The sequence below is a fragment of the Tamandua tetradactyla genome, chromosome 12 (assembly GCF_023851605.1).
Source record: "Tamandua tetradactyla isolate mTamTet1 chromosome 12, mTamTet1.pri, whole genome shotgun sequence".
Lineage (NCBI taxonomy): Eukaryota > Metazoa > Chordata > Mammalia > Pilosa > Myrmecophagidae > Tamandua > Tamandua tetradactyla.
This window is the reverse complement of record NC_135338.1, coordinates 67362149-67381179: the sequence shown is the minus strand read 5'-3', so window position 1 is coordinate 67381179 and position 19031 is coordinate 67362149. Positions and strand designations below refer to the sequence as shown.

At 36.4% G+C, this 19031-nt stretch overlaps 1 protein-coding gene across 3 annotated transcripts in view; it reads right to left on the bottom strand.

Annotated features, from left to right (window-relative positions):
• EDC3 (enhancer of mRNA decapping 3) overlaps nt 1–19031 on the bottom strand; it is an 82284-nt gene that overhangs the window by 40966 nt on the left and 22287 nt on the right. For all 3 annotated transcript variants that reach the window (XM_077123784.1, XM_077123785.1, XM_077123783.1), the window contains exons 2-3: nt 17819–18029; nt 13029–13342 (exon numbers count right to left, since the gene is read on the bottom strand). In XM_077123784.1, the coding sequence (XP_076979899.1) occupies nt 13029–13342; nt 17819–17982 (478 nt within the window). In that variant the 5' untranslated portion in view covers nt 17983–18029. The remainder of the gene's footprint in view (nt 1–13028; nt 13343–17818; nt 18030–19031) is intronic.

Sequence of the window (19031 nt, the reverse complement as noted above, 5' to 3'; positions counted from 1 at the left end):
AGATATAGACCCTCTCATCTATGGACATCTGATCTTTGATAAGGCAGTCAAGCCAACTCACCTGGGACAGAACAGTCTCTTCAATAAATGGTGCCTAGAGAACTGGATATCCATATGTAAAAGAATGAAAGAAGACCCGTATCTCACACCTTATACAAAAGTTAACTCAAAATGGATCAAAGATCTAAACATTAGGTCTAAGACCATAAAACAGTTAGAGGAAAATGTAGGGAGATATCTTATGAATCTTACAACTGGAGGCGGTTTTATGGACCTTAAACCTAAAGCAAGAGCACTGAAGAAATAAATAAATAAATAAATGGGAACTCCTCAAAATTAAACACTTTTGTGCATCAAAGAACTTCATCAAGAAAGTAGAAAGACAGCCTACACAATGGGAGATAATATTTGGAAATGACATATCAGATAAAGGTCTAGTATCCAGAATTTATAAAGAGATTGTTCAACTCAACAACAAAAAGACAGCCAACCCAATTACAAAATGGGAAAAAGACTTGAACAGACATCTACCAGAAGAGGAAATACGGATGGCCAAGAGGCACGTGAAGAGATGCTCAATGTCCCTGGCCATTAGAGAAATGCAAATCAAAACCACAATGAGATATCATCTCACACCCACCAGAATGGCCATTATCAACAAAACAGAAAATGACAAGTGCTGGAGAGGATGCGGAGAAAGAGGCACACTTATCCACTGTTGATGGGAATGTCAAATGGTGCAACCACTGTGGAAGGCAGTTTGGCGGTTCCTCAAAAAGCTGAATATAGAATTGCCATACGACCCAGCAATACCATTGCTAGGTATCTACTCAAAGGACTTAAGGGCAAAGACACAAACGGACATTTGCACACCAATGTTTATAGCAGTGTTATTTACAATTGCAAAGAGATGGAAACAGCCAAAATGTCCATCAACAGAAGAATGGCTAAACAAACTGTGGTATATACATACGATGGAATATTATGCAGCTTTAAGACAAGATAAACTTATGAAACATGTAATGACATGGATGGACCTAGAGAATATTATGCTGAGTGAGTCCAGCCAAAAACTAAAGGACAAATACTGTATGGTCCCACTGATGTGAACGGACATTCGAGAATAAACTTGAAATATGTCATTGGTAACAGAGTCCAGCAGGAGTTAGAAACAGGGTAAGACAATGGGTAATTGAAGCTGAAGGGATACAGACTGTGCAACAGGACTAGATACAAAAACTCAAAAATGGACAGCACAATAATACCTCATTGTAAAGTAATCATGTTAAAACACTGAATGAAGCTGCATCTGAGCTATAGGGTTTTTTTGGGGGTTTTTTTTTTGTTTGTTTGTTTGTTTTACTATTATTACTACTTTTATTTCTTTTCTCTATATTAACATTTTATATCTTTTTCTGTTGTGTTGCTAGTTCCTCTAAACCGATGCAAATGTACTAAGAAATGATGATCATGCATCTATGTGATGATGTTAAGAATTACTGAGTGCATATGTAGAATGGTATAATTTCTAAATGTTGTGTTAATTTCTTTTTTTTTTCTTTCCGTTAATAAAAAAAAAAAAATGCCATGTAAGGAAAAAAACTAATTATTAACATATTTAAAGTTACCTGCCACTAGTAAAATTTAGTTATTGGTAAACCCCAGGAACCATAAAGAACCAGCATGAGTCTTCTTAAACACCAATTATGTTACAGAGAAAATGAAGAACAGCCTACTCAAGGGAATTTCTGAATCTTCCTATTCCTATTGTGAAATTTTGTTCCCTGCTAACATGTCTCACTATCATCTACTAATGGTTCATCTGTTTATTACTGAAAAGTAAAAAGTTAAAGGCATCTATCTGTTCATTTTATTCACAATTTCCCAATGCCCCAATGTTACCTGCCAGACAGAATAAGAATAAAGTGGTGTTTAAGCTGATCAGCATACCCTTTTTTAAGTATGTCTATTGGCATACTTAAATATAAATTTACTGGTCCCAGTTCACTAAGGGAGTAGGGTGGGAAAGCAATGTCCTATTCCTAATGCTGCTTAACATAGGGAAAGACAATGAATCATGAGTCAGAAGACCTACACTCTGGTTGTAGTTCTATCATTACTATGTTATATAATTTTATACTCATCATCCAATTCCTGGGGACTCAATTTTCTTTTACATCAAGTGCTCGCTGTGGTATCCTCAGAATAGTTCTAGCATATAGTAGGCTGTCAAATATTTCTTTAACAAATTAATCAACATTAGCAAGCTTAATTACATTAATTATTCTGAAAGGAGGTACTATGCAAATATAATTCATGTTCAAGTCTTCTTAATGACAAATATTGGTATAGAAAAGGGTTGTGCTAATAGTAAATATGAAGTTTAGGCCTCTGGAAGAAAAAAAACAAAAGACAAAGAACAAGGCTGACCAAAATTATGAAGGAATGGAAGAGAGGCTTAGCTGCCATAAGCAACTTCGATTATGAACCACTCCAAAACTAGCCAAAATTTGGGTCCTTAAGTTCTATTTCCATTTAATGAGGGCATACTGTATGCCACAGCTAGGTGCTAGAAATACGGTATATGATCAAGAAATATCCGAGACATTTTGCTCAAAATGAGGGGAGAAGAAGAAACATAAGGAAGAAACTAAAATATGTGATTAGAATTATAAGTACAGAGAAAGTGCCACAGAAATACAAATGAGAAAGCAGAGCTACATTAAGAATGAAAGAGGAGGCATGGAAATACAAAGCCAGGATAACACCGTTAGCAATATATGCAGTTGGCAGAAAAACAACAGTCAAAGTCCAGTTTGCAGGATCATCAAAGCACTGCCTCAATACTAAATCAAAATATGCTATTAGGAAACAGATCTCTCTAAACTAGTGGTCTCTTCCCAGTGGGTATCTGCATGCCCAAGGAATATACAGGATGATCCACTAGGATATAGAAAGATGATACTGAATGTTCTATTTACTTTTTATTTTAACTAAAAACAGTAAGAAATTAAGTTTTGTGAAATTCAATGTACTGATGGAAACTTGGCACCCTTATTAGGTTACAGTCTAGCTAGAATTTGAGATATTTGAGGAAAGAGCAAAGTTCCATAATAATGAGAAGTGTGTCCATGCAAATGGGTTTACTTCCATTTTTAACTAAAGATCCCAAAAAGTATAAATGGCTTAAACAGATTCCTATAAAGAAACTGTGTATTAAAGATAATACTAATAATGTAATCATAAGTGAACAAGACAATAGTAAAGCTAATACTTTCCTTATTCCCCTTATGGGCCCTTCTACAGCTTGACTGAGGCTGGTTTCTCCCTTTTCTTTTTTCTAAAGATAATCTAATCACATCTAAGAAAAAGGTCTCCCACGTTAAAAATTATCAAGAAGGCTATTTGAAACTATTTGAAACATGAATCTGTATCTACTATCACTAATTAACTTCAGCCTAAGTATATACTCTATATCAGGAGTCTGCAAACTATAGCCCATGGGTCAAATCCAGATCACTCACTGTTTCTGTAAATAAAGTTTTATTGGAACACAGTAATACTCATTTATTTACATATTGTCCATAGCTGTTTCTGGTTGTCACAACTGCTGTATGTGTGTGTGTGGGAGAGCTACTGGCATCTCTAATGGGTAGAGGCCAGGAATGCTGCTAGACATTCTAGAATTGTACAGACAGTCGCCCCACAACAAAGAATTATATGATCCAAAGTGTTGATAGTACCAAGGTGAAGAAAACCTGCTAAAGATGATGCACTGGAAGAGAGGGTCTCCTTTCTCCTTTTGAAGAATGTTATGTCTGGATGAGACACATGGAACTGCTAGAACTAGGTAGTATCAACCTAAGGACAAAACAAATACACAAAGGAGAATTTCAGAGGAACAAGTCTGAAGTCCTGATCATACTAGACCTGGAAATGCCCAACCTCTGGATTTACTGTAATAAAATCTCTTTGTGGTTTAACCCAATGAGGAGGGTTTTCAATTACTCCCAGACAGAGCATCCTAACAGATATAAACTATTTAATGCTTTAACACTATTTCATTAATTTTTATAAGGCAATTAAGGTATTAGAGAAGCATTAAAGTATTTTAAGATGGTTATTATTGTCTATAGTCTTCTACTAAGGCAAAGGAAGAAAGACACCACTATTACCATTTCTCATCTTGCAGAAACTACTGTCTGGTACCATTTTAGACCTTGATACAGACATTATCTCAGTTCATCTTCAAAACAACGCTATTATAATTATTCTGTTGTGTTCTGATACATGCAATAACATGGATGAACCATGAAGACAACATGTTGAGTGAACAAATAGTGTATGCTTCTTATATGAAATAATTAGATAAGAAAATTCATAGAGTCAGAAAGTAGAATACAAGTTACTAGGGGTCAGGGTGGGAACAGGGAATGGGGAATTAATTCTTAATTGATGCTGAGTTTCTGTTTGGGGTGATGGAAAAGTTTTGGTAACGTATAATAGTGAAAGTAACACAATATTGTGAATGTAATTAACACCATGGAATTATAGATCTATATAAGTGGTTAAAAGCGGGTGGTATATTTTGGTACATACTGCTGGAATAAAGACTAAAAAAAGAGAAAAAAAACTCATAGGCGTGTGTAACACAGTGAACCCTAATGTAAACTATGAACTATAGTTAATAGTACAATTATAGTAATATTCTCTCATCAATTGTAACAAATGTACCACATTAATGCACAATATTAAAAACAGAAGCAGGTATATGGGAACCCTGTACTTTCTACAAACCTACAACTTCTCAGAAAAGAAAAATAAAAAACTACCATCCTACAAATCAGGAAATAAAGGGTGAGAAGTTAAGTACTTTGCTCCAAATTTACACAGCTAATAAATGTCAGGATTTGAACTTTGATTTGTCAGACTCCAAATTTTGCTATTTCTACATATAAAAATGTGAAAAACAGGGAAAACATATGTCTCTGGTAGACGTAGGCAAAGTTAAAAGAATTGGTAGAGAGGATGACACCTGGAAAATAAGCATAAAGTAAAAAAAAAAAGCAAAAAACATTTTCAGGATATCTGAATATTATAATAAAGTCTAATACAAGGACCAGAGATTTGAAAATTATGTATTCAACCAAGGGTCTCACTTATTTTAGACAACTGGTGCTTTATGGAAACCACAGTAGCAGATGAAGACCTGACATGAGCTAGTTTCCATGTGCTTATATTTTTATAAAATACAGATGGTGCACTAGGCTAAGCCTTTCTTCCAACATTTATCCTCAGCTCCCTTACTGTGGGTCCCTGGGTCCCTCCTGCCAATTTGCCACCCTGTCCACGTTGAACCTGTTCTCAACAGTCCTGAGCTCAGCCTTGGGCCAGCCAATGCATACCCATTTTTTACTTCCCAGCCTGGACCAATACCCGAATCAACCCAGAAACCTTTCCTGTAGAGCCCAAGGGAGCTGTAAGAACAGGCCACCCTAGCTGTGCCCATGGGAATGAAATGCCTTTCATTTGCAGACCCTCTTTGCAGGACTCTGACTGCTGCCTCTGGGGATATCAATGCTGCCAAAGACACAGAACCACAGAATCACTAGCATCCTTGGCACTGTCTATCTTATTCTATATATCTATGTCTTTTTGTGTAATATTATTTAAATTTTTATATATTTAGTTCTTGTTTCCCAGACTATAGAGCAAATACTGTGTGAATTTCTCACAGAAGCAGAGCCATGCCTTCTTTATATAGGCATTCAACACAATTCACTGGGCCTGCTGTGTGTTGGAGACAGTGTGGATGTTGGAGACATGTGCTCAGGAACATCCAGCACAAAAGAGCCTGTCAGTAAATATTTCAATAAAAGCTTACAGTAGGCAATGCATGAAATCTATTGAACATTGCAGATAATCACTTAATATTCTGACATATTTTTTTATTTATTTATTATTATTATTTTTTAAAATACCAAAAAACACCAAACACAAACATTCTTAACTTTTGATCATTCCATTCTACATATATAATCAGTGATTCACAATATCATCACAACATATTTTCTTTTAATAAAAACTTTGCATCCATATTTATAAAGTTTTGTATGCTACTTTCTTACTTAGGAGCATCTCCCTGTTTCATAAAAGAATTCTTCAATTATCTTTTTTTTATGGCCCTACAAAGCATAGATTATCATAAATTTAACAATTCTCTGCTGATGAACTTTCACTATATTTCTCATTTTTACTGTTACAGACAAGCCAAAACATGCTATGTTTGAATACTCCAGCTGAAAACTCAATCCCATATGACCATATAGCAGTGTGGTTAACATTCCCTAAGGAGCTTGTTAGCTAACAGAGGGCAGCAATGATGCCATTCATATCTGTCACCCAATACTATGCTTAGTCCATTAAAATTACACAAATTTCTGTGAATTAAGAAATAAGAACAGCCATATCAAAAAAAGAAAAAAAAAAGTTGAGCATCTAAAGAGGTAAAAAAAAGGTGGGGACAATATGAGATTAACTATGAAAAATAAAGAGGACCATCAAAAATTATGCCAAGTTTGTTGCATGACTGAAAACAACAGCAAGATGAAATTGCTAACAATGATGTAAGAGAGAGTATGAGGCAAGGGTTTCAGAGAAAAGAACTTCAGTTATGTCCAGTATGAACTGGCAATGACCTATCTTGCACCTATCAAAAAGACAGGTAAGGGTAAGAGATTAAACAGTGGGGGAAAAGGCAGGGTAAATGACCCAAAATAGGGAACCATCCACATTCAGATGAAACCCCAAACTCCCATAGCCAGGTGACAGGCCAAGAACAAAACTCAGACAAAAAGGAAACAGACATCACTAAAGAGAAACAAGCAGAGGCATAAAAACAGTTATGGAAGGAAACAGAAAAGAACCAAGACTTCAAAGACCCCAAAACTCTGCAAGTCTGCTTTATACCATCATTTGCTTCTCTATCCTAAGCACTGGGCCTATACCAATGTGAAATCATTGTTCAGAAGCATGGGGACTAGTGGTTGCAGAAACAAAACACTTTGTTCAGTAAAAAGAAAAATAGCTAATAAGTGGTACCTGTTTCATATCATGCCACATGATGAAGAACTGCTGAAAGGCACAAACTAGAAAAGCAAAGAAAATAACCATAGCTAGCTGTAAAGCACTTTCTGAACATGTCGGCACAATGCCCCACTGTAAAGAGCAACAGTTTACAGAGGAAAAGCCTTAAATCTGCCCCTAATGATGTCATCTCCACTGGTGAACATTTTGTTCTACTACAAGGACACCACAAACATAATTTGAAACCAAACCCAGAGTTGTGTCCTTAGAGGGTATGGGGTATTTTTATTATGCTCCCTCTCAATGAAAAACTTTCCATTCATTCATCTGACAAATATACACTGCTATGTTCCAAACAAAGTCAAGAAAGCAGGGATTCTGAAAGAAAAAAATCATTAAGCCAAGCAGAAATACTGACATTACATAGCAAGAAAAAGAGAATATAAAATAAATAAAAGGCAGGCTAACATGTTCAGTTATCTCATTCTTCCCTATCCTTATTCTTTAATACAAATATTGGGAAGTGCTGGGTGAATTAGCTGTCTTAATGCTTGGTTTACTCAGTCCAAAAGGCCTTGAAGCTGGCCTCTGGCCACTGGGAGAGAAAAACACTCCCCTTCAAAAAGATAAACAGTGCTTCCCAGATTCTTTTACCTTTCCATTACAAGGGCCAGGCACATGTTAAGACTGGAGGTTGGCCACCTTCCTGTGCCATTTTGCTGGCAGCCTTTGGCACGGATACCTCATAACAAATCCATTGTTATGTAACCCTCAATACCACCTGTTTATTGAGTTTTGTCACACACATATTGTACAGGAAAACTCTGTCCTGCACTTGGCATGCTAAAGGCCACCTGAAGTCAAACTACACGTATTTTAGTCTCAGATGCAATGGGCTTCATGAGAAGGTGCCTAAGAGTATCTGGGATCTTCTTCTCAACTCCTTAATTCTAGACCCTGTTAATCAGTCAACCACTTGCATTGAACCAGCAGCAGTACCAAGGTTTTCAACTGTGTTGCATATATGAAGAACAGCCAAATGGGTTAAGAAGTCAGTAGACTTTAGTAGGACCATGAAAACTTGGCAAATAACTTCTGAGCGCACATGGTGGGATCACTGTTCCACTCAACAGACCATTAAAGCCTAACTATACAGCAACATAATATCCACATCTTTCATTTTAAATTCCATTTTCTCATTTCTCTCTACCTCCATAAACAATGGAAACAAGGGAAACCAGTGTCATGCAGAGACAATGTCAGGCCTATGGGACCACTTCTGTTTAGATAAAAAAGGCCAGCTATTGACTTTCATGTTCTATAGGCAAAAGAGCCCTAACTCAACCTTCAAAATTTTAACTGTATGTGGCCAATAACTACTCTAGTTCAGACTGAGAATTCAGAGGGGAATGACATTAATTTGCCCCTAATGACCACCATTTTTGGTTCTTCCATGGGATTCAACAAACATAATTTTTATCCATGCACACACCTATATCTTTAATGGGTCCAAGTGGTTTGCTTCTGCTTCTTTCATTCATTCACCACAGCCATAAGAACTATTCTTTAAACAGCCCCTACCTAAGGGAAGAGATTAAAATCTGCTTGTGTTAAACTTCTCATTCACATTGGATTAGATAACTAGAACCAACAAATCTCTGAAGTCCTCATTGCTATCATTGATTTATGAGTTGAAGGGAGATTATATTCCTAAAGCTTCATCAATTTACTGGTATCAACATAAATGTACATACAATGGAGAAAATTCTAAGTATTTATAAACCTCTAGGAAAAAAATACTTGATCTATTTCTTCGTTCATCAATGAAAAATGGTAAATAATCTCTTGGAATCCTTAAAATGCTACATAAATGATAAATAAATCAATCTCTGGCAGACCTTTCTACTCATCTTACAAGGACTCATGTACAGATAAATCTAACTCCTATTTGGGTCAGAAACAAATTCTGAGCATTATCTCATCATCAAAATCTCAGGCCACAAATATTTTCCACACTAATCTAGATTCAAAAAGAAGTTCCTCAAAAAATAATAGCATTTTGCTGCCCATGGTCTCTTTATCTTTGTATGTGCAGTCAACAATCTAGAAAAAGAGAACGGAGCAAGCAGCAAAAGTTGAATAAGCACCATCTAGAGAATACTTTTCAGTGACACCATTATTTAGTATCTCAGGGTGACTCATTAAAGGTCAAATAATTTACTTGTTTTGAAGTTAAGTGTACTCTTTCAATTGAATTGCTATAATTGTTAGTAATGGGAAAAAACTACAAACAACTCAAAATCATCAACAGAGATTGATAGGTCTTACCATAACATGTAGCAATTTCACTCCTATGTAATTACTCAACTGACCTGAAAATTACATGCACAGGAAAACCTGTATCCAAATTTTAAAGCAACTTTATTCAGAACCAATAAAAATGGAAGGAATCAAGATGTCCTTCTAAAGGTATGAATGGATAAATAAACTCTGATACAATACATAGATTCAACGGTAAAGAAAAATAAACTATCAAGCCGCAAAAATACATGAATGACTCTTAAACACATATTTCTAAGTGTAAGAAGCCTGTCTGAAAAGACTATATATCATGTGACTTTAATTATGTGACATTCCAGAAAAAACAAAACTATAGCGATGGTAAAAAGAGCAGTGGTGGCCAGCAGGGAGGAGGAAGAGGAGATGGTTAGGGTTAAATAGGTGAGGCACAAGAGATTTTTTAGGGTGATGAAACTATTCTGATACTGTAATGGTAAGAACATGATGTGATACATTTGTCAAAACCCATGGAACTTTAAAGTACAAAAAAATGAACCTTAATGTATACAAATTTAAAAAGTAATGATTTAGGGGGACAGGGGATCCCAAGATAGAATGCACAATGTGACAAAACAATCTAACTGTATTACAAATGTATGAAGTAATCTCAATGAAGGAGGTGGAGTACCTAAGTAACTTTGGAAATAGGTGGTGCCTATAAAATGATAGGGTAAAGAAACTATATAAGCACTGTGTTCTATTCGATAAAGTTGTTTTCCATGGGCAAGGGTGGGAGGTGGGGAGGTAAATGGATGTTGGAAGATGTGAGCCAGGTTTCTCACTGCTGGGGTGAGAGGTTACAGATAAGCAAAGGGAGGAAGCTAGAATGATCCCTGTGCTAATGGATTAGAGACATCGACATGAACTCGTATTTAGCTTAAAATAGATTCAGGTGGTTACAGAAATACATATATATGTGTGTGTGTGCAATGATTAGCCTGCATACTTATATTGCCTCAGTCTAACAACTCAGAGGGCCTAGAAGCAACAAGCAAATTAGCACCCAGGTCTTGGTTTCTAATATCATTCTCCATTAAAAAGAACCAGGGTTTCTGGATGATTCTAGGACTGGGGCAAAAAATTATATAGTAAGCCTGGAGAATCTATTGTGCTAGAAAGTAAGGAAGTACTAAAATTAAAAAACACCAATATAATAATGGAGGTATATCAAAGGGATACAGGGACTAAATGAAAGAGCTCCCAACGGCCAAAGCTACCAAAATAAAATAGTATGGAATTATAATCCAAATTATAAAATAAATATCCAAGGGCAACAGTGGGTCAGTGACAGAGTTCTCACCTGCCACGCCAGAGACCTGGGTTTGATTCCCAGTGCCTGCCCATGTAAAAACAAATGAATAAATAAATAAATATCCATGACTACACACTGGATTTAATAAATGATTTAATCAGAAATGATTTAATAAAAAATGAATGGAGGGCGGCAAATCTCCAGTGCAAAAGAATTCCAAACAAATTTATGTAGTTACTCTACCCTCAAGAATGGGGAGCATAACTCCCCACTCCTTAAGTGTGGGCTGTACAAATGACTTCCTTCCAATGAGTACAGTATGGAAAAGGGAAAAATGAGTAACTTTTAAAAGGAGAAACCTGACACATTACCTTAATCAAGCCAGGTGAGGAAGGTCAACATCTAAGGTTATAAATCATGCTGATAGTATACACTTCCGTGGTCCTCCTCCTAATAACTCATAACTCCAATTTTACTGTGAGAAAAATATCAATTGAATGACATTCTACAAAATATCTGCCCAATATTAATCAAAACTGTCTAGGTCATCAAAAACAAAGAAAGTCTGAGAAACTGTTAGAGCTAAGAGGAGACATAACATAATGAGGTATGCTGGATGGGAATTTCAACAGAAAAAGGACATTAGGTAAAAACTACAGAAATCTGAACAAAATGTGGACTCTAGGTATTAAGGTATCAACATTGGCTCACTAATTGTGACAAATGTACCACGCCAATATAAGATATAAACTGGGTGTGGGTTATAAGGAAACTGTACCATCTCTGCAATTTTTCTATAAATTTAAAACTGTTTTAAAATTAAAATTTATTTAAAAAATTATAGTACATTCATATGAAAAGTAAATTTACAGAACATATTTAATGTCTATTATTAAATGATAAAAACAAATTACAAGAAAATATTACAGTGCCATCCCATTTTTTCATACTAACAATATTAACGTACATATAGAAGTATATAAGAAAAAATAATATATAAATTGTCAGTACAGGGCTATTTCCAGGAACATGGCAGATTATCAACTGCTTGACTATTTGAATTTTTAACAAGCAAGTTAATATTAATTTTAATAATATTAATTAACTGCCAAGAAATACATTTTTTAAGCTTTTAAAAATTCAATTTTTAAATTTTAAATTTCAATTGTTTATTCATTTGACTCAGGCATTTGCAAAACTTAAAATGCTGGCTTCTGACACAGGAGCCAGACCATAAACTAGAAAAATTTAGAGTACACTAAAACCTCACTACACAGCTGTGTGGAGGTCCAAGCCCCTGATCTCAGAGAAGGGCAACAATGGCCTCAAGAAGTATCTGTACATCTCTCTCTGAATACATGTTACTAGAATAAAAATTAAAAAAAAAAAAATCCATGAAACTGCACAACACAGTGAACCCTAAGTTAAACCACAGACTATAGTTACTAATATAATTACAAAAATGTGCTTTCATCAATTGTAACATATGCACCACACCAACGTAAGGTGTTAATAATAGAGTGGTGTATGGGAACTCTGTATTGGATGCATGCTTTTTCTATGCATCTACAACTTCTCTAATACAAAAAAAAGTATCTCTGGAATTTTCCCTAACTGGAGGTCCAAGACAGACCTACCTTACTTTAAATTCTGCCTTTTATAGAAGGTACTACAATAATATGACTCTAGCTTATATCTTTATGTGGGTTAATGAAGACCTGCTCTGCCACTACCTCCAATGGATATAAAACCATTTAAGTAAAAATCAGAATAGCTTGTCACTTAAAAAAAATTTTTTTGAAAGAAATCTACTATAATGGCAAATGGCATTGAACACTCTGATACTAACAAAACTGGGGATCAACATACACCAATGCAAACTATCCTTGCTGTGCCAACAGAGACAGCAAATAACAGCAAACTTAAAATTATCAGTCTGTCAGAGGCTGAAAGATCACAGAACCAGTCTCCTGCTCTACTCTAACAGAGGACAAGAGTCAAGTCACAAGAAGAAAAGTCACTCAAGAATCCCCTGGTAACAGCCCAGCTGCAGGTTCACACGCAGTCATCTCTACCATCATCAGCTACCAAATTAAAAACACCACTGTTAGTTTCAATGAGCTGTGGGCACATCACTGACTTTTCATGAAGGAAGGGAAGTGGTGAGATAGGGCAGGAAGATGGCATTTGTCTTTAACAGTTTATTTCCTTTTCCTTAGCATCTTCAGGGAGTAGGGTTGGAATAAGAGAACCATGCCATCTTTTTGTGAAGTTCTGCCAGCATTCTTTTTTATTAGGGTAATAAAGGACTTGTTTCAGGTTAAAAAGAAATACCAAAGACCCTACTTACAGGAGTTGTGCCGACGACGGAAACTTTTGGACTGACTCAAGGATTCCATGTGCCTGTCCACATAGCTTTTTGAACACTGTTGCTGCTGCGGGGAAACGGCAACGTCCTGGCTCTTCACATCTGTCCTCTTAGGAATGTTCTGAGGGGCACTGCTGGAGGTTGGCTTCTTGACCAACTTGCCCATGCCATTCTGATTGATACCCATTTGGTACCCAACACCAGAGGAGCCTAAATCTGTCTGAAGTTCTCCAAAATGTTGGTTGTCTCCTGGACTTGGAATCTCCAAAATTTTTAATTCCGTAATGTCACCTGCCCTGAAATACATAAGAGTGCAAATCTCAAAACTATAATAATAAAGATAACAGTAATGAAACCAGGATCAACAGGAAAACCAGCTACACCTTTCAGTACTGCATTTCAATGAATACCAGAGGTGAAGACTAGGCAAGTGGCAGAGCAGTCAGTTACAGGGCTCAGCCACCAACATTCAACTGACACAGAATTGGCCTTTAAAAAAAGACCTACTGTTGGGCTGTCCAGGTTAGTGTGATGCCCTGGTAAATCCCAGAGGAATTTAGGCAACGAATAAAGAAGTATTTGCAAGGTCGCCTTGGGGAACTGAGGAGAAAGGAGGAAATATTCAATTTCTCCACTTGGAGAATTTCTAATATTCTTACAAGCAGTGAGGATAACCAAAACAATAAGCCAGACCCTCGATCTTGGGGCTTGCCTCTACGAAACTTATTCCTGCAAAGGATAGGCTAAGCCTCTTTTGTTGCTCAGAGAACCTCTTGTTGCTCAGACGTGGCCTCTCTCTCTAAGCCAACTTAGCAAGTGAGCTCACTGTCCTCCCCCCAACAGGGGACATGACTCCCAAAAGCGTTAAATCTCCCTGGGAACGTGGGATAGAAATCCTGGGATGAGGCAGGACCCAGCATCAAGGGATTGAGAAAGGCTTCTTTTTTTTTTTTTTCTTTTTTTACCAGGGCAGGCACCGGGAATCGAACCCAGGTCCTTGGGCTTGGCAGGCAAGCATTCTTACCTGTTGAGCCACCGTGGCCCAAAGTTGCCCTTTTATTTTGTTTTGTTTTGTTTTTGTTACATGGGCAGGCACCAGGAATCGAACCTGGGTCCTCTGGCATGGCAGGTAAGCATTCTTGCCTGCTGAGCCACTGTGGCCCGCCCGAGAAAGCCTTCTTGACCAAAAGGAAGAGAGAAATTAGGCAAAATAAAGTTTCAGTAGCTGAGAGATTTCAAACAGAGTTGAAAGGTTATCCTGGAGGTTATCTTTATGCATTATATAGATAACTCATTTTAGTTTATGGTGTAATGGAGTGGCTGAAAGGAAGTACCTGAAACCATTGAGCTATGTTCCAGCAGCCTTGATTCTTGAAGACAACTGTATAAAGATATAACTTTTATAATGTGACTGTGGGATTGTGAAAACTTTGTCTGTTGCTCCTTTTATACAGGGTATGGACAGATGAGTAAAAAAATATGGATAAAAAATAGATAATGGAGAACAAAGAATAAAACAAATTGGGTAGATGGAAATACTAGTGGTCAATGATGGCAGGGGTAAAGGGTATGGTATGCATGAGTTTTTTCTTTTTTCTTTTTATTTCTTTTTTTGGAGTGATGCAATATGTTCTAAAAAATGATCATGGTCATGAATACCCAACTATGTGATGATATTGTTAGCCACTGGTTGTACACCATGTATGAAATGTATGTATGCGAAGATTTACCAATAAAAATATTTTAAAAAGAGACCCACTGTTAATAACAAAACTATCATCATCTTATATTGCCTCTATGCTTTATGAGGGTTTTTTCCATTCATTCGCTCACTCATTCAAAAGGCATACGTCTATATGCTATGTGCTATTGTGCTAGTAGTGGGTGTACAGAGATGAAAAAACAATACATGCTCACATGGAACCCACAGTCTGGTCTGGGGAAAAGACAAAGAGACAAATCAGTCAAAACTGTTAAATGCTATGATGCAAGTATGTGCAGGGAACCAGAGAGCTCAGAAGCAGAATACCTAAGTTAGATTAGTGGAAGTAAATGCAACAGTTAAGCTAAGTCTTTAAGGAAGGGGAATAAGAGCTGGCTGAGCAATGGATGGTAGGGAAAAGGGTACCTTGGTAGGGGCACAGAGATTAAGAAAATGTGGCCCATTTTAGAAGCTGCAAGTGTTATAGTTTTACTAAAGGAAAGATGCTCATAGATGGCCATCAGGATGTAAGGCTGAAGAAGGAATCAGGGGTCAGATAATGATCACCTTGGCTTTTTCTGGTAGCTAACTGGGAAGGTAGAGAAACAAGCAGCAAGGGCACCAGTTAGCAGACCAGGCAAGAAATAAGAGGGATGAACAGGACAAGTGACAATGCGAAGGGAGAAGGAAGAATGGGGCCAAGAGAGCATTAGACTCCTCAGGATTTGATGACTTACAAAACATGAGGATTAAAGAGAAAGAAGAATTAGAAACCTAAGTTTCTAACTTGGGTGAAAAGTGTTATTAGTCATCAATAATGGGTAGACCTTTGAAACAAGAAATACGTATGTAAACAAAGTAAGTTCAATTTTTAAAGTCCTTGAATTTTTTTTTAATATTTTTATAATAAACAATGAACATACAAACATTCTTGACATGGTTACAATCAATAGCTCACAATATCATCACATAGTTGTGTATTCATCATCATGATCATTTTTTTGAACATTTGCATCTCTCCAGCAAAAGAAAGAAAAAACTCATACATGTCATGCCCCTTACCACTCTCTTTCATCGACCACTAGTATTTCAATCTACTCAGTTTAATGTTTGTTCCCCCTATTTTTGTTTATTTCTTATCCATATTTTTTACTCATCTGCCCATACCATAGATAAAAGGAGCATCAGACACAGGTTTTCACTATCACACAGTCACACTGTAAAAGCTGTATCATAATACAATCATCTTCAAGAAACACAGTTACCGGAACACAGCTCTACAGTTTCAGGTACTTTCCTCTAGCCACTCTAATACACCAAAAACTAAAAAGGGGATATCTATATAATGCCCTTATATAAGAATAACCTCCAGGATAGCCTCTCAACTCTAAAATCTTTCAGCCACTGACACTTTATTTTGTCTCATTTCTCTCTTCCCCTTTTTGGTCAAGAAGGGTTTCTCAATCCCTTGATGCTGAGTCCCAGCTCATCCTAGGATTTCTGTCCCATGTTGCCAGGAAGATTTACACTCCTGGGAGTCACGTCCCACGCAGAGAGGGTGAGAGCAGTGAGTCAGTTTGCTATGTTGGCTGAGAGAGAAAGAGGCCACATCTGAGCAACAAAAGAAGTTATCTGGGGTGACTCTCATAAAATCCTTAAAGAATTTAAGCTATCTTGTGGGATATCCAAATGGAAATAACCAGTAGACAATTAAAGTATCTAGAGCTCAGATAATGGGTTTAAATTAAAGCTAAAGATTTGGGGGTCTCGTTAATGATAAGAAGGTACACATGAGATTGTCTAGACTGAGAAAAGAACCAAAGATAGAACCCTTAAGAGATAAAAAGAAAAGTAATCTGAGGGAAAAACAAAAACAAAAACATGTAAAGAAATGGAGAAATATGTGGAAGGAAAACCCAAAGATGTGATAGAAACTAAAAGAAGAGGATTACGTCAAAAGTGAGGGAACATTTAAATATGATTAGAACTGAGAAACTACCACTGAATTTGGTAATTAGGTCATTTGTATCTTTGGCAAGAGCTAGTTCAGCAACACTGCAAAAATCAGAAAAAAGAAAATAGTAGGGGTAAGGAGGGAATGGAGAATGAGATCACAAAGGAAGTGAACACACTGCTTTGCTCTGTAAAGAATCGTGGATATAAAAAGATGGAAAATGACAGAGAAATACCTAGTGGTGAATGCAATGTGGGGGAAGGGCCTGTTTTTTAATATGAGGGAGGCCTGGGAATGACAGAATACAAAATGGAAATAGATAGTATAAAGAAGACACAGAACAGATGGAATAGGGTCCCAAAGGAGGTAAGGAAGAGACTGCATATAAAGTATATATAACAAGGTTAGCCCTGAACATATGTAATACTTCTTCCATTGAGACTGCAAAGGAAATAAAAATAAGAATGGTACACCTAGAGAAGAGGTGACGTGTGTATGCAGAGGGATGGAATTGCCCAGAAGTCAAGTCAAGGAAGCCTTTTTTTTTTTTTTTTAAACAAAAGAGAAGCTGTCTGCCAAGTTGGTGAAAAGAGATGTGAGGACAACAACTGAATCTGAGCTCTGTTAGCAAATACTAATAAAAAATACTTTCTGGTAACTAAGGACTTTAGCTACTGACTACAATGTGCTTCCAGGGATAAATTATAATACAAACCTAAAAAGACAGAGACATTTATACAGGGGAAAAATCAATAAGGACCACAGATAGGGAAAAGCACAAATAAAATAAAACTGAGAAAGAAAATCTGAAGCCATAAAAGAAAAAAGAAAAATTATTCTGAAATTGATCCATTTAAATGATAATAAATAGTACTGCAGGTTTGACAGAGACAAAAAAAGGTACCACAAGCCCTGAATCATTAGCTGAAAGCTAATTATAACACAAAGTCCCTGGTGAAAACTGCAGTTGTACTGTAAGAGCTAAGTCTATAAAACTTCACCCCGAAAAGCCTCTAGTCAAAAGCAGCTCTATGCAAGAGAATACTGGCAATAAGACCTGCATTCAAGCTCCAGAGACTACACACTGAATATGGAAGAATCAGTCAGTATACCCACCTAAAGGTGACCTCTGGCACGAGGCACTTCACTCCATTGTGGAAAGGCCGAGTGAGAGAAATGGTCTGGCTGACCTGATCCACTGCTGACACTCTTCCTTGATAGACACCCAAGCTATCTCCACAGTTGATGGACACAATACTGCCCAGCCAATCCGAAGCCATTTTTCAGATATGAGACTACCGTGAAGAGAAGGAATCATTCAGCGTACCTTGACAAACAGACAAATCATTAATTAAATTCAGTAAGTATGAACTCAGTGCCAATTATGTTTCAGGTTCTGTACCAGGTGTTGCTAATAATAAACATTCTGTCCCATCCTTAAATAAGGTAATAAAGCATAGGAAATTTAAAAAATTATTTTTAGTAGAAGTACACATATTTAACAAATTAGGCAATATCACTTAATATATAAAGATCTTATAGCTGCTTTACAAGCACATACACTGGATAAAGATAATATTTACTTTGACAGCAAACCACACAAACTCACCTATTTATAATCTCCTGTATTTTAAGATATCTGTCACCAGAATGCTTTCAAAGAGGATATTTTCTTAAGAATATGTGAAAAAAAATAACACTGGTAATGCCAAAATAGCTCATTTTCAGACTAACCCTCCTACTGATGAGAATGATAAACTCTGGACATTTAAAAAAAAAAAACAACAGTTTAAAGGCACTATAGAATACTACACCTAGGAACTACAGAATATAAGATCTTTTCGAGTCCACTTGGGAAGCCCATCAAAATATTCTGGGCCTTAATCTAGCATAAATTCCAAAGGAATACAATAATTCAGAGTATATTCTCTGGCCCCAACAGAATTAAATTTGAAATCAATAACAATAAGATATTTAGAACATTCCAGAATACTTGGAAATTAAGCAAAACATTTCCAAATAACATGTAAGCCAAAGAAGGAATCACAAGAAAAATCAGAAAATAGTTCATACATAATCATAATGAAAATACAACATAACAAAATTTGTGGGAGGTGCTTAAACCAATGCTTAAATGGCAATTTACAACTTTAAATGCTTCTATTAGAAAAAAAATGTTGAAACTAATGATCTAAGGTTCCATCTTAAGAACTTATGGAAAAAAAAATTAAACCCAAAGAAAGGAATAGAATAATGGAAAGGAAACTAAAAAGCAGAATTCAATGAAATGGGTATTAAGGAAAAAAAACACCAAAACAAAAAATTAGTT